General features: G+C 53.2%; 1 protein-coding gene across 1 annotated transcript in view; it reads left to right on the plus strand.

Annotated features, from left to right (window-relative positions):
- RBP3 (retinol binding protein 3) overlaps window positions 1–12651 on the plus strand; it is a 21900-nt gene extending 9249 nt beyond the window's left edge. Inside the window, exons 3-6 of the mRNA XM_075288197.1 lie at window positions 5–2485; window positions 5351–5541; window positions 6089–6231; window positions 11862–12651. Coding sequence (XP_075144298.1) covers window positions 5–2485; window positions 5351–5541; window positions 6089–6231; window positions 11862–12181 — 3135 coding nt within the window. The 3' untranslated portion in view covers window positions 12182–12651. The remainder of the gene's footprint in view (window positions 1–4; window positions 2486–5350; window positions 5542–6088; window positions 6232–11861) is intronic.
- Window positions 12652–16451: the final 3800 nt, after the last annotated feature.

Genomic DNA, 16451 nt, shown 5'->3' on the forward strand with positions numbered 1-16451 from the left:
TAAGGTCTCTGGAATTCCCTTTGTTGTTTCCTACTTATGTGAGGCTGAACCTGTTGTCCATATTGATACCATTTACAATCGTCCCTCCAATACCACAACCGAACTGCAGACACTGCCGGCACTGATTGGCGAGAGGTACAGCAAAGATAAAGATGTGATAGTGCTTACGAGCAGGTTCACCCAAGGAATTGCAGAAGATGCTGCATACATTCTTAAGCATATGAACAGGGCCGTTCTCGTTGGGGAAAAAACTGCAGGTGGCTCGTTGGACATCCAGAAGATTAAGATTGGCCAGTCCGACTACTATATCACTGTCCCTGTCTCCAGGTCTATCAGTCCTCTGACCGGGCAGAGTTGGGAAGTGACTGGTGTCTTCCCTTGTGTGGTGGTCAATGCAGAACAGGCTTTGACTAAAGCGATTGACATTCTATCGGTACGTTCTAAAATCCCAAAAGTCTTAAGTCAGCTCAGTGAGATCTTGAGCAAGCGCTACGCGTTCTCGGACCGGATACCAACCTTACTCAAGCACCTTTCTAGTATGGACTATGCATCGGTCATTTCTGAAGAAGATCTCGCTGCTAAGTTGAATTATGAGCTTCAGTCAGTTACAGAAGACCCAAGACTTCTAGTGAGAGGAAAGTCAGACACCCCGGCAATTCCTGAAGTCTATCCTTCTGCTGAACATTTACCCGAAGATGAGAATGTTCTCCAAGCTTTGGTCAACACTGTCTTCAAAGTGAACATCCTTCCCGGAAACATTGGCTACCTTCGCTTTGATGAGTTTGCCGATATCTCCGTCCTTACAAAGTTAGGATCCTACATAGTCAACAAAGTTTGGGACCAAATCACCACCACGGAAAATCTGATCATAGACTTAAGGTACAACTCCGGTGGCCCATCTTCAGCCGTTCCTCTGCTTTTGTCTTACTTCCAAGAGCCGCAGTCTAGAATCCGTCTCTTCACTACGTATGACCGAATTGCCAATTCTACCAAAGAGTTCTACAGTCTTCCGGAACTTGTGGGCAAACGCTATGGATCCAAGAGAGGGGTTTACGTGTTGACTAGTCACAAAACAGCCACCGCGGCCGAGGAATTTGCCTACCTAATGCAGTCATTGAGCAGGGCGACTATCATCGGTGAGATTACGTCTGGAAGTCTCATGCACTCTCGGTCATTGGATCTGGAAGAAACCCATCTGACTGTGACCGTACCCATAATCAATTTCATAGATAACAACGGTGACTGTTGGCTGGGTGGAGGCGTCGTGCCCGATGCCATTGTGCTGGCAGAGGAAGCTTTAGACAAAGCTAAGGAAATCATTGCATTTCACCCAGAAGTCTTTGCGTTGGTAGAAGGCAGCGGACAACTTTTAGAAGTCCATTATGCCATTCCAGAGGTGGCTTACAAAGTCAGCCAGGCCCTTCAGCACAAGTGTTCTGAGGGTCGGTACCGCTCTGTGGTGGATCTAGAGTCTTTAGCATCTCAACTAACATCTGACATTCAGGAGATCTCAGGAGATCATAGACTTCATGTCTTTTATAGTGATATCGAACCAGAAGTCTTGGAAGAAAAGCCACCCAAGATCCCCTCTCCTGAAGAACTCAACTACATCATAGATGCTTTGTTCAAGATAGAAGTGTTACCAGGAAACATTGGTTATCTGAGGTTTGACATGATGGCCGACGCAGATATTATTAAAGCTATTGGCCCTCAGCTGGTTAATCTGGTTTGGAGTAAACTCGTTGACACGAGCGCCCTAATAATTGACATGAGGTTCAACACTGGTGGCTACTCCACTGCTATCCCCATCTTCTGCACCTATTTCTTTGACCCAGAGCCCCTGCAACACCTATACACGGTATATGACCGTAGTACATCAACCGGCACCGAAATATGGACACTGCCAGTGGTGGCTGGTCAAAGATATGGATCTACTAAAGACATTTATGTCCTCACGAGCCACATGACCGGATCTGCTGCCGAAGCCTTCACCAGATCAATGAAGGATCTAAATAGAGCCACCATCATTGGGGAACCAACCAGTGGGGTGTCCCTCTCCGTCGGCATGTACAAGGTAGGGGAAAGCCATCTTTACGTATCAATCCCAAATCAGGTCGTGATCAGCGCAGTGACGGGTAAGGTGTGGAGCATATCGGGAGTTGAGCCCCATGTCATCGTCCAAGCTAACGAAGCCATGAACTGTGCCCAGCGTATTATCAACCTACGATCCAAGATACCCTCCGTCGTCCAGACCGCAGGCAAACTGGTGTCCGATAACTACGCCTTTGCAGAAACGGGGGCAGAGGTGGCCTCCAAACTCCTCTCACTGGTGGACAAACCCGACTACAAAATGATCAAATCTGAAGTGGATTTAGCTGAGAAACTCGACTACGATCTTCAGACGCTCTCAGGAGATGTCCACCTGAAGGTTGTCTACATACCGGAGAACTCCAAGGATCGCATCCCAGGGGTTGTGCCCATGCAGGTAATGTAGACTACTATATTGTCCCTTCTGTGGCCCACCACATCCCACCAGGTCACGGCTCACCCTTGGGTCAGTGTATTGGTGAAGGCCCCTTCTCACGTGTATGGATGGTCCTGTATCTCCTAATAGTCCCCATAGCTGAAGAAATCCTGGGACATTTGATTTGTCATAAAAATTATCCCGTTGCGATGTAGATGATAAAACAGGGCCTTCACCTTACAGGAGACAACTCAACTATGATTTTTAAAGGAGATGTCTCCTCACGGACCACCCCTTTAATATGGGAGGGGTCACAATGTTCATCAGGCTACGGCAGACAGATGTCCATGGACGTGTAGAATCCTCATGTGCCCCTCTATAGGACCCTGGGCCATATCCAAACCCATGGGGTCTTCGGCATCTAATTGCAAAACCAAAATGGCCGCCCGGTACAGGTCCCCTTCTCCTCAAGGAGCGCACGTATCCTACACATCATATTCTTACTGAAGGAAAACAAGGTCCCATTTCCATCTTGTCTGGGCCCCGTCAGGTGGTCGCGAGTTACAGAGACAATTTGGGGCCTATACAGGCCTCACCCCTAAGGGCCCCCCCAGTACAGGTCCTCTTCTCCTCAAGGAGTGCACGTATCCTACACATCATATTCTTACTGAAGGAATACAAGGTCCCATTTCCGTCTTGTCTCGGCCCCATCAGGTGGTCATGAGTTACAGAGACAATTTGGGGCCAGTACAGGCCTCACCCCTAAGGGCCCACACGGTCAGGTCCTCTTCTCCTCAAGGAGCGCACGTATCCTACACATCATATTCTTACTGAAGGAATACAAGGTCCCATTTCCGTCTTGTCTCGGCCCCATCAGGTGGTCATGAGTTACAGAGACAATTTGGGGCCAGTACAGGCCTCACCCCTAAGGGCCCACACGGTCAGGTCCTCTTCTCCTCAAGGAGCGCACGTATCCTACACATCATATTCTTACTGAAGGGAAGCAAGGTCCCATCTCCGTCTTGTCTCGGCCCCATTGGGTGGTCACGAGTTACAGAGACAATTTGGGGCCTATACAGGCCTCACCCCTATGGCCCCCCCCGGTACAGGTCCTCTTCTCCTCAAGGAGCGCACGTATCCTACACATCATATTCTTACTGAAGGAAAACAAGGTCCCATTTCCATCTTGTCTCGGCCCCGTCAGGTGGTCACGAGTTACAGAGACAATTTGGGGCCTATACAGGCCTCACCCCTAAGGGCCCCCCCAGTACAGGTCCTCTTCTCCTCAAGGAGTGCACGTATCCTACACATCATATTCTTACTGAAGGAATACAAGGTCCCATTTCCGTCTTGTCTCGGCCCCATCAGGTGGTCATGAGTTACAGAGACAATTTGGGGCCAGTACAGGCCTCACCCCTAAGGGCCCCCCCGGTACAGGTCCTCTTCTCCTCAAGGAGCGCACGTATCCTACACATCATATTCTTACTGAAGGAATACAAGGTCCCATCTCCATCTTGTCTCGGCCCCATTGGGTGGTCACGAGTTACTGAGACAATTTGGGGCCAGTACAGGCCTCACCCCTAAGGGCCCACACGGTACAGGTCCTCTTCTCCTCAAGGAGCGCACGTATCCTACACATCATATTCTTACTGAAGGAATACAAGGTCCCATCTCCGTCTTGTCTCGGCCCAGTCAAGTGGTCACGAGTTACAGAGACAATTTGGGGCCTATACAGGCCTCACCCCTAACAAGGTCCCATCTTCGTCTTGTCTCGGCCCCGTCAGGTGGTCACGAGTTACTGAGACAATTTGGGGCCTATACAGGCCTCACCCCTAAGGGCCCACACGGTACAGGTCCTCTTCTCCTCAAGGAGCGCACGTATCCTACACATCATATTCTTACTGAAGGAATACAAGGTCCCATTTCCGTCTTGTCTCGGCCCCATCAGGTGGTCATGAGTTACAGAGACAATTTGGGGCCAGTACAGGCCTCACCCCTAAGGGCCCACACGGTCAGGTCCTCTTCTCCTCAAGGAGCGCACGTATCCTACACATCATATTCTTACTGAAGGGAAGCAAGGTCCCATCTCCGTCTTGTCTCGGCCCCATTGGGTGGTCACGAGTTACAGAGACAATTTGGGGCCTATACAGGCCTCACCCCTATGGCCCCCCCCGGTACAGGTCCTCTTCTCCTCAAGGAGCGCACGTATCCTACACATCATATTCTTACTGAAGGAAAACAAGGTCCCATTTCCATCTTGTCTCGGCCCCGTCAGGTGGTCACGAGTTACAGAGACAATTTGGGGCCTATACAGGCCTCACCCCTAAGGGCCCCCCCAGTACAGGTCCTCTTCTCCTCAAGGAGTGCACGTATCCTACACATCATATTCTTACTGAAGGAATACAAGGTCCCATTTCCGTCTTGTCTCGGCCCCATCAGGTGGTCATGAGTTACAGAGACAATTTGGGGCCAGTACAGGCCTCACCCCTAAGGGCCCACACGGTCAGGTCCTCTTCTCCTCAAGGAGCGCACGTATCCTACACATCATATTCTTACTGAAGGGAAGCAAGGTCCCATCTCCGTCTTGTCTCGGCCCCATTGGGTGGTCACGAGTTACAGAGACAATTTGGGGCCTATACAGGCCTCACTCCTATGGCCCACACGGTACAGGTCCTCTTCTCCTCAAGGAGCGCACGTATCCTACACATCATATTCTTACTGAAGGAATACAAGGTCCCATCTCCGTCTTGTCTCGGCCCAGTCAGGTGGTCACGAGTTACAGAGACAATTTGGGGCCAGTACAGGCCTCACCCCTAAGGGCCCACAGGGTCAGGTCCGGGGACTCGGGTGACTCCTGCTCTGTCTCGTGTTATTCGTTCCTCGCAGATTCCGTCTCCTGAGATGTTCGAGGATCTTATAAAGTTCTCCTTCCACACTGACGTGTTTGAGAAGAACATCGGCTACCTGAGGTTTGATATGTTCGCTGACTGTGAGCTTCTGAACCAAGTGTCCGACCTTTTAGTCCAGCACGTGTGGAAGAAAGTGGCCGGTACAGAAGCCTTAATCATCGACATGCGGTAAGTCACACACAAGGTCTGACCTGTAGTCGTTGTAGAGCGGTTTGGCGACTATAGGCGGTAGAATCAAGGGGGCGGCAGAGAGGTGGTGTCATCCCATATGTGGCTTAGAAGGGTCCCCGCCCGCTATATCCTAATCTATTAACCCCAAGTACCACTATATGCAGTATATATCAATATACCGCCATACCATGCCACGTGATCTTTCCATACAGTGCTGCCCATTAGAGGGGAGCAAACCATGTAGATTTGTGAGGTCCTCCCACCAGTTTTGTTGGTTGAGTCCATACTGGATATGTTATTATAATATTCAGGGTCAGACCCCTGCGTATAATGAGTGGAGACAGTGGAGGGCGGTATTATAATAACCACCGATACTCACCTCCCCTCTCCTGGGCTCCCTCATGGTATCTTCTATTGTCCTCTGGCCACCTGAGTGATGTCACTGGCCCGGGGGACTAATGTGATGAGTGTTTCCGGCTATGAAGTATAATACCGCCATCGTGTAACACAGTCCTACATGGCAGAAGCTTTCCCTCTCTTCCAGATTTAACATCGGAGGTCCCACCAACTCCATCCCGGCCCTCTGCTCCTACTTCTTTGATGTGGGGACCCCCGTCCTGTTAGACAAGGTCTACAGCCGGACTGCCAACGCCATGACTGATGTGTGGACGCTGCCTGAGATTGCAGGTACGGTGCAGAGACTGGACACAACCACATAGCGCCCCCTGCAGGACTCTCTGGGGATTGGCCAAGATTGTTAGAAAATTAGAAAAAGTTGTGATTTGTAGAAGGTGACAAGGGAAACGACAAAAGTAAGAAGTGGGGGAGGGGGGTAAAAAGAGCTGAACGGGGTCACAGACCGGGGGGAGGGGGGGTAAGAAGAGCTGAACGGGGTCACAGACCGGGGGGAGGGGGGGTAAGAAGAGCTGAACGGGGTCACAGACCGGGGGGAGGGGGGGTAAGAAGAGCTGAACGGGGTCACAGACCGGGGGGAGGGGGGGTAAGAAGAGCTGAACGGGGTCACAGACTGGGGGGAGGGGGGGTAAGAAGAGCTGAACGGGGTCACAGACTGGGGGGAGGGGGGGTAAGAAGAGCTGAACGGGGTCACAGTCCGGGGGGAGGGGGGGTAAGAAGAGCTGAACGGGGTCACAGACCGGGGGGAGGGGGGGTAAGAAGAGCTGAATGGGGTCACAGACTGGGGGGAGGGGGGGTAAGAAGAGCTGAATGGGGTCACAGACTGGGGGGAGGGGGGGTAAGAAGAGCTGAACGGGGTCACAGTCCGGGGGGAGGGGGGGTAAGAAGAGCTGAACGGGGTCACAGACTGGGGGGAGGGGGGGTAAGAAGAGCTGAACGGGGTCACAGTCCGGGGGGAGGGGGGGTAAGAAGAGCTGAACGGGGTCACAGTCCGGGGGGAGGGGGGGTAAGAAGAGCTGAATGGGGTCACAGACTGGGGGGAGGGGGGGTAAGAAGAGCTGAATGGGGTCACAGACTGGGGGGAGGGGGGGTAAGAAGAGCTGAATGGGGTCACAGACTGGGGGGAGGGGGGGTAAGAAGAGCTGAACGGGGTCACAGACTGGGGGGAGGGGGGGGTTAAAAAGAGCTGAACGGTGTCACAGTCCGGGGGGAGGGGGGGTAAGAAGAGCTGAACGGGGTCACAGTCCGGGGGGAGGGGGGGTAAGAAGAGCTGAATGGGGTCACAGACTGGGGGGAGGGGGGGTAAGAAGAGCTGAACGGGGTCACACAGACCGGGGGGAGGGGGGGGTAAAAAGAGCTGAACGGTGTCACAGTCTGGAGGGGGTTAAAAAGAGCTGAACGGGGTCACAGTCCGGGGGGAGGGGGGGTAAGAAGAGCTGAACGGGGTCACAGACTGGGGGGAGGGGGGGTAAGAAGAGCTGAACGGGGTCACAGACTGGGGGGAGGGGGGGTAAGAAGAGCTGAATGGGGTCACAGACTGGGGGGAGGGGGGGTAAGAAGAGCTGAACGGGGTCACAGACTGGGGGGAGGGGGGGGTTAAAAAGAGCTGAACGGTGTCACAGTCTGGAGGGGGTTAAAAAGAGCTGAACGGGGTCACAGTCCGGGGGGAGGGGGGGTAAGAAGAGCTGAACGGGGTCACAGACCGGGGGGAGGGGGGGTAAGAAGAGCTGAATGGGGTCACAGACCGGGGGGAGGGGGGGTAAGAAGAGCTGAATGGGGTCACAGTCCGGGGGGAGGGGGGGTAAGAAGAGCTGAACGGGGTCACAGACCGGGGGGAGGGGGGGTAAGAAGAGCTGAATGGGGTCACAGACCGGGGGGAGGGGGGGTAAGAAGAGCTGAATGGGGTCACAGTCCGGGGGGAGGGGGGGTAAGAAGAGCTGAACGGGGTCACAGACTGGGGGGAGGGGGGGTAAGAAGAGCTGAACGGGGTCACAGACTGGGGGGAGGGGGGGTAAGAAGAGCTGAACGGGGTCACAGACTGGGGGGAGGGGGGGTAAGAAGAGCTGAACGGGGTCACAGACTGGGGGGAGGGGGGGTAAGAAGAGCTGAACGGGGTCACAGACTGGGGGGAGGGGGGGTAAGAAGAGCTGAACGGGGTCACAGTCCGGGGGGAGGGGGGGTAAGAAGAGCTGAACGGGGTCACAGACCGGGGGGAGGGGGGGTAAGAAGAGCTGAACGGGGTCACAGACTGGGGGGAGGGGGGGTAAGAAGAGCTGAACGGGGTCACAGACTGGGGGGAGGGGGGGTAAGAAGAGCTGAACGGGGTCACAGACTGGGGGGAGGGGGGGTAAGAAGAGCTGAACGGGGTCACAGACTGGGGGGAGGGGGGGTAAGAAGAGCTGAACGGGGTCACAGTCCGGGGGGAGGGGGGGTAAGAAGAGCTGAACGGGGTCACAGACTGGGGGGAGGGGGGGTAAGAAGAGCTGAACGGGGTCACAGACTGGGGGGAGGGGGGGTAAGAAGAGCTGAATGGGGTCACAGACTGGGGGGAGGGGGGGTAAGAAGAGCTGAACGGGGTCACAGTCCGGGGGGAGGGGGGGTAAGAAGAGCTGAACGGGGTCACAGACTGGGGGGAGGGGGGGTAAGAAGAGCTGAACGGGGTCACAGTCCGGGGGGAGGGGGGGTAAGAAGAGCTGAACGGGGTCACAGTCCGGGGGGAGGGGGGGTAAGAAGAGCTGAATGGGGTCACAGACTGGGGGGAGGGGGGGTAAGAAGAGCTGAATGGGGTCACAGACTGGGGGGAGGGGGGGTAAGAAGAGCTGAATGGGGTCACAGACTGGGGGGAGGGGGGGTAAGAAGAGCTGAACGGGGTCACAGACTGGGGGGAGGGGGGGGTTAAAAAGAGCTGAACGGTGTCACAGTCTGGAGGGGGTTAAAAAGAGCTGAACGGGGTCACAGTCCGGGGGGAGGGGGGGTAAGAAGAGCTGAACGGGGTCACAGTCCGGGGGGAGGGGGGGTAAGAAGAGCTGAACGGGGTCACAGACTGGGGGGAGGGGGGGTAAGAAGAGCTGAACGGGGTCACACAGACCGGGGGGAGGGGGGGGGTAAAAAGAGCTGAACGGGGTCACAGACTGGGGGGAGGGGGGGGGTTAAAAAGAGCTGAACGGTGTCACAGTCTGGAGGGGGTTAAAAAGAGCTGAACGGGGTCACAGTCCGGGGGGAGGGGGGGTAAGAAGAGCTGAACGGGGTCACAGACCGGGGGGAGGGGGGGTAAGAAGAGCTGAACGGGGTCACAGACCGGGGGGAGGGGGGGTAAGAAGAGCTGAATGGGGTCACAGACCGGGGGGAGGGGGGGTAAGAAGAGCTGAACGGGGTCACAGACCGGGGGGAGGGGGGGTAAGAAGAGCTGAACGGGGTCACAGACCGGGGGGAGGGGGGGTAAGAAGAGCTGAACGGGGTCACAGACCGGGGGGAGGGGGGGTAAGAAGAGCTGAACGGGGTCACAGACCGGGGGGAGGGGGGGTAAGAAGAGCTGAACGGGGTCACAGACCGGGGGGAGGGGGGGTAAGAAGAGCTGAACGGGGTCACAGACTGGGGGGAGGGGGGGTAAGAAGAGCTGAACGGGGTCACAGACTGGGGGGAGGGGGGGTAAGAAGAGCTGAACGGGGTCACAGACTGGGGGGAGGGGGGGTAAGAAGAGCTGAACGGGGTCACAGACCGGGGGGAGGGGGGGTAAGAAGAGCTGAACGGGGTCACAGACTGGGGGGAGGGGGGGTAAGAAGAGCTGAACGGGGTCACAGACTGGGGGGAGGGGGGGTAAGAAGAGCTGAACGGGGTCACAGACTGGGGGGAGGGGGGGTAAGAAGAGCTGAACGGGGTCACAGTCCGGGGGGAGGGGGGGTAAGAAGAGCTGAACGGGGTCACAGACTGGGGGGAGGGGGGGTAAGAAGAGCTGAACGGGGTCACAGTCCGGGGGGAGGGGGGGTAAGAAGAGCTGAACGGGGTCACAGTCCGGGGGGAGGGGGGGTAAGAAGAGCTGAATGGGGTCACAGACTGGGGGGAGGGGGGGTAAGAAGAGCTGAACGGGGTCACAGACTGGGGGGAGGGGGGGTAAGAAGAGCTGAATGGGGTCACAGACTGGGGGGAGGGGGGGTAAGAAGAGCTGAATGGGGTCACAGACTGGGGGGAGGGGGGGGTAAGAAGAGCTGAACGGTGTCACAGTCTGGAGGGGGTTAAAAAGAGCTGAACGGGGTCACAGTCCGGGGGGAGGGGGGGTAAGAAGAGCTGAATGGGGTCACAGACCGGGGGGAGGGGGGGTAAGAAGAGCTGAATGGGGTCACAGTCCGGGGGGAGGGGGGGTAAGAAGAGCTGAACGGGGTCACAGACCGGGGGGAGGGGGGGTAAGAAGAGCTGAATGGGGTCACAGTCCGGGGGGAGGGGGGTTAAAAAGAGCTGAACGGGGTCACAGTCCGGGTGGGGGGGGGGAATAGCTGAACGGGGTCACAGTCCGGGGGGGGGGGGGGGGGAAATAGCTGAACGGGGTCACAGTCCGGGTCCGGGGCGAAGGGGGATTAAAAAGAGCTGAACGGTGTCACAATCCGGGGGGGGGTTAAAAAGAGCTGAACGAGGTCACAGTCCAGGGGGAGGGGGGGGGGGGTGGTAAAAAAGAGCTGAACGGGGTCACAGTCCGGGGGGAGGGGGGGGGGTAAGAAGAGCTGAACGGGGTCACAGTCCGGGGGGAGGGGGGGGGTAAGAAGAGCTGAACGGGGTCACAGACCGGGGCAACTCTTACTACAGGAGAAAGGAAAAAGCAAAATAAAAGCAGCCATCAGAATACAGGGGGGTATTTGGGAATTGTATAGAAGCCTTATGTGTGCACTATGTGGCGGTCTTATGTGTGCACTATGTGGCGGTCTTATGTGTGCACTATGTGGCGGTCTTATGTGTGCACTATGTGGCGGTCTCATATGTGAACAATGTGCTAATAGATGTCAACCATGTACAAGTCTCCTGTGTGAACTATATGGCAGTTTTATTTGTGTACTATATGGCAGCCTTATGTGTACGTGAACTACTTGGCAGTCTTATGTGTGAACCATGTGGCAGTCTTATGTGTGAACCATGTGTCAGTCTTATGTGTGAACCATGTGGCAGTCCAATGTTTGAACCATGTGTCAGTCTTATGTGTGAACCATGTGTCAGTCTTATGTGTGAACCATGTGGCAGTCTTATGTTTGAACCATGTGGCAGTCTTATGTTTGAACTATGTGGCAGTCTTATGTGTGAACCATGTGGCAGTCTTATGTTTGAACTATGTGGCAGTCTTATGTGTGAACCATGTGTCAGTCTTATGTGTGAACCATGTGGCAGTCTTATGTGTGAACCATGTGGCAGTCTTATGTGTGAACCATGTGGCAGTCTTATGTTTGAACTATGTGGCAGTCTTATGTGTGAACCATGTGGCAGTCTTATGTTTGAACTATGTGGCAGTCTTATGTGTGAACCATGTGTCAGTCTTATGTGTGAACCATGTGTCAGTCTTATGTGTGAACCATGTGGCAGTCTTATGTGTGAACCATGTGGCAGTCTTATGTGTGAACCATGTGTCAGTCTTATGTGTGAACCATGTGGCAGTCTTATGTGTGAACCATGTGGCAGTCTTATGTGTGAACCATGTGGCAGTCTTATGTGTGAACCATGTGGCAGTCTTATGTGTGAACCATGTGTCAGTCTTATGTGTGAACCATGTGGCAGTCTTATGTTTGAACTATGTGGCAGTCTTATACTTAGAGACTGTTTATTACTTGGGCACTATATGGTGGTATTATGTGGGTTGTTATTATATGGCGGTTTGGCGGTGCAATCTCAATCTTGGTTACGTATTTTTTTTACATGTTATACAGGTTCTTCTTACGGCTCCACGAAGCCCCTCGTCATCCTGACCAGCTCTCTGACGGAGGGCGCCGCCGAGGAGTTTGTGTATATAATGAAACGTCTAGGAAGGGCGCGTGTCATTGGCGAAAAGACAAGCGGAGGCTGCCACCCCCCACAGACCTACCACGTGGATGACACCCACCTCTACCTCACCATTCCTACATCACGCTCAGCCATGGGAGACCCCAAAGATTCTTGGGAAGGGAACGGGGTCTTACCTGACCTGGAGGTGCCCTCGGAGACCGCCCTGCAGCAAGCGACGCAGCTCCTGGCCTCTCAGTTACAGTAGCCAGGAGACAGACACGGGTGTATCCACAAAGGTTCCAGAATTTGCACATACGTCACCCATGACATGCCACATGCTGCAGAACAGTAGACACGCAGGACTAGGAAGACATAGAAATAGTCATATGTGTCATGTATGTGATATAACGATAGTAAGAAACAATGTGTACGTCACCTAAGCTCAAAATCACCGGCAAAGACGGGGTTAAGTGATACATTGCGGTCACTAGAGGGCGCTGACTGCATACTGCTTTATTATTGGGGTCTATGGAGAAACTGTATGCAGTAAGCTCCAGAGCTCCCCTAGTGGTGACAGCAGGTAGCCCACATTTTATCATTTAGCTCTGTATCATTGCAGGGGGTTTGGAGCTTTGTATCAGATAAACGGAGCTGTGATCCATATAATGGTCTGTTATATTACTGGGCACAGAATTTCGGCCCTATCTCTATGGCGGCCACATCCCGGCACTCCGCGCTCCTCTCAGGCTTCTCCGGAGAAACATTTTTTTCAAATAAAATAATGTTTCGGAAAATATCCAATGTTTTTATTTTCTATATTTCCCCGTGTCGCTATCCTCGCAGCCGGCGCCGGACACGTGGCCATAACATTCAGTCTTACCTCCTCCACCAGTGCCCCAGAGCCGACTCACACCTATATTATAAGTTATATGGCAGGGCCCGCAAGCCCTCGGGGGCCCGGGGGGTGATTAACAATCTACAGAAACGGTTATTTAATGAAAGTGTAATGAAGTAATCAGAAAATCATCTCCGCTAGATAACGGAACAGATGGCGACTTCTCTTGCATGAAGGGAACGGTCTTCAAGGTATCGGTGTAATTTATCTAGAGGGGTTAGCGGTATAATAGGAGATGGAAAATCCACTACAAATTCACCAAATGTGGCCCCAAGTGCAGGGCAGAGCATGGAGGCGGAACGGACGTAGGTGGGGGAGAGTTGGGAAAGGATCCAGATCTGTAGTCAGGATGTAGCTGCTAGACGAGACCACGGGGGTCACTGACTGGGGTATCCACATGGTGGCCATAAACGTCACCCCCAGCATTGTAGTCATGATGTACCTGACTGCTAGACGAGACCACGGAGGTCACTGACTGGGGTATCCACATGGTGGCCATAAACGTCACCCCCGGCATGGTAGTCATGATGTACCCACCTGCTAGACGAGACCACGGAGGTCACTGACTGGGATATCCACATGGTAGCCATAAACGTCACCCCCGGCATGGTAGTCATGATGTACCTGACTGCTAGACGAGACCACGGAGGTCACTGACTGGGGTATCCACATGGTAGCCATGAACGTCACCCCCGACATTGTAGTCATGATGTACCCACCTGCTAGACGAGACCACGGAGGACACTGACTGGGATATCCACATGGTAGCCATAAACGTCACCCCCGGCATGGTAGTCATGATGTACCTGACTGCTAGACGAGACCACGGAGGTCACTGACTGGGGTATCCACATGGTAGCCATGAACGTCACCCCCGACATTGTAGTCATGATGTACCACCTGCTAGACGAGACCACGGGGGTCACTGACTGGGATATCCACATGGTGGCCATAAACGTCACCCCCAGCATGGTAGTCATGATGTACCCACCTGCTAGACGAGACCACGGAGGTCACTGACTGGGGTATCCACATGGTAGCCATAAACGTCACCCCCAGCATTGTAGTCATGATGTACCTGACTGCTAGACGAGACCACGGAGGTCACTGACTGGGGTATCCACATGGTAGCCATAAACGTCACCCCCGGCATTGTAGTCATGATGTACCCACCTGCTAGACGAGACCACGGAGGACACTGACTGGGGTATCCACATGGTGGCCATAAACGTCACCCCCAGCATTGTAGTCATGATGTACCTGACTGCTAGACGAGACCACGGAGGTCACTGACTGGGGTATCCACATGGTAGCCATAAAAGTAACCCCCGGCACTGTAATTATGATGTATTTGACTGTCACATGAGACAGTTCACTGACTTATTGGAGTATCCACATGGTAGACCATGAATGTCACCCCTAGATCACCACATCCTGCCTGTTTTTACCTTCCTCCGTGTGCATTGTGCAGAATCTCCAGTGTATCCTATGAGATGTAGTGTTACATACTGCCTGTTTTTACCTTCCTCCGTGTGCTGTGTGCAAAATCTCCAGTGTATCTTATGAGATGTAGCGTTACATCCTGCCTGTTTTTACCTTCCTCCGTGTGCTGTGTGCAGAATCTCCAGTGTATCTTATGAGATGTAGCGTTACATCCTGCCTGTTTTTACCTTCCTCCGTGTGCAGTGTGCAGAATCTCCAGTGTATCTTATGAGATGTAGCGTTACATACTGCCTGTTTTTACCTTCCTCCGTGTGCTGTGTGCAGAATCTCCAGCATATTTTTATTCCATGCAGCTTATACTGCTCTACTTAGCCTGACATTATCTATACTATCTATGTGATGTCCACAGCATCTCTGAACCTGCTTCCACCTGACTGCCTGCTTATCATCTGTGAGTGCTGTGTGCAGCACTTCCAGTATACCGTATAAAATGTCTAGTGAGAGAAGTTGTGAAGCAGGAAAAGAGGCGAAGAATGAGAAGGGGCGTAGAAGGAGAAGTATAACTGTTGTTTTTATTTTGCTGATTCACATAAAAAATGTATCCCAGAAAGTCAATGAAACACTAATGAATGCTGGGCGATTATTCATCCTGGACCATGCTCTGACAGCAGGCCCCATACACACGGGAGGAATCTGGGTCATAAGATCTGGTCTGTGCGATGGCCGTATTTCCAAGCCCTAACCAAGACGGGGGCCCAAAAACCCCCAAAAACTGCGAGCAAAACTTTGCCTCAATCAGGCGTACAAGTTAATAAAATGAATATACGTCATCAGAGAAAAATGCTTCTTTCTCCACGTCAAGAGACAGACAGAGGCTACTGGAGAGAGATAGTAAGTTTCTTTCTCACCCCAAGTGCTTTATTCAGCCAATACTTTTCTATAATGTCTTCTATGATCCTATTGCAGCTTTTGAGTGACAGAGAGAGAAGTTTGGAGCAGATTCTCCTTTTCTTTCTGTGTGCAGTCTATGGCAGACTTCATGTAGCCGCCAGTCTCCAGCCAACAGCTCAGGGAGAACATGCCCATCAGTACTCATCCATGGGCCATACCATTCTTCAGCTCAGTTAGGGTTCGTTTTTTACATTGATGTCTATTCCATCTTGGTCCTACTGTATTAAAGGAGAAATAAGCCGGAATACCCCTTTAAAGTAAACAGGAAAAAACTTCTAAAGAAGCCATCAGCAGTGCGAGGTCATGTGGCGGGACAGGTGATGGCGCTCTCTGAAGTTGGCATAGCAGACGGGACACGATAGTTGCAGCTCTCTTGGCCTTTTGCCTTGGGTTTCCACTCTCGCCTCCTTCTTGTGTCGTAATCTCATGTGCAGGACCAAGTCTGAAGTCATGCGGAAGGAAAGTTTGCATTTAGCGCACCAGATCTGCGCCGTGGACCCCAACGTCGTGAACGTTGGTGGGAGGACCTGAGGAGAGGGCGGTGTTTCACATTTAGGCCACATCTCCGAAAGTGGGAGGATGGTCAAAGATTTGGGAAATGGAAGATAGTCACGTGGAGTCAGAAAATCCTGACCACCATGGTCTGCTGGTAGATCAGTGGCCTCTCTTGGTTCTCCAGATCTAATGACCTTTCCAGATTTGATGATGGTGTCCATTTTGCTTCTACTAGGCACGGGAGAGAAGGCACTACCTGGCAGGCCAGCCCTCTGGTCCCCGGCGCTCCTCGTCCTGTAGACTTCTGTGAACGCGCTCCTCTTGGCCTCCAGCAGTTCTGCCTTCACCCTCTTCCATACCGCGCTTCTGAATTCAGAGGCCATCCCCAGCAGAAACTCCTCCCTCTCATTGGCTTCATTGTCATGTTTGTCGAGTCGTCCCGATCTTCCTTCTTCTGAAAGTCCACTCCATTCCTGCTCCACGTCCCTCGCTAAGCTGTGAAAATTGGTGCCGCGTTTCATCCGTTTCATGGGCGCACCATCTTTTTCTGTTAGGAAAAAGGACAACAGAGGAGAGTCAGAAACGGTATGGGAAAAAGTAAGTACACCCCATGTAAATGTAAAATATTCTTTGCCATAAGTGCCAAGGGCAAAAAGTGATGGTCACGGGTGGTCGGTCCTCCTTAGTACCTACTGTTCTGCCATTTGGTGGAGATATCAACCAGAAGACAACCCACCATCTACAACTACTG

This window comes from Leptodactylus fuscus, chromosome 10, assembly GCF_031893055.1.
Source record: "Leptodactylus fuscus isolate aLepFus1 chromosome 10, aLepFus1.hap2, whole genome shotgun sequence".
NCBI classification, from domain to species: Eukaryota; Metazoa; Chordata; class Amphibia; order Anura; family Leptodactylidae; genus Leptodactylus; species Leptodactylus fuscus.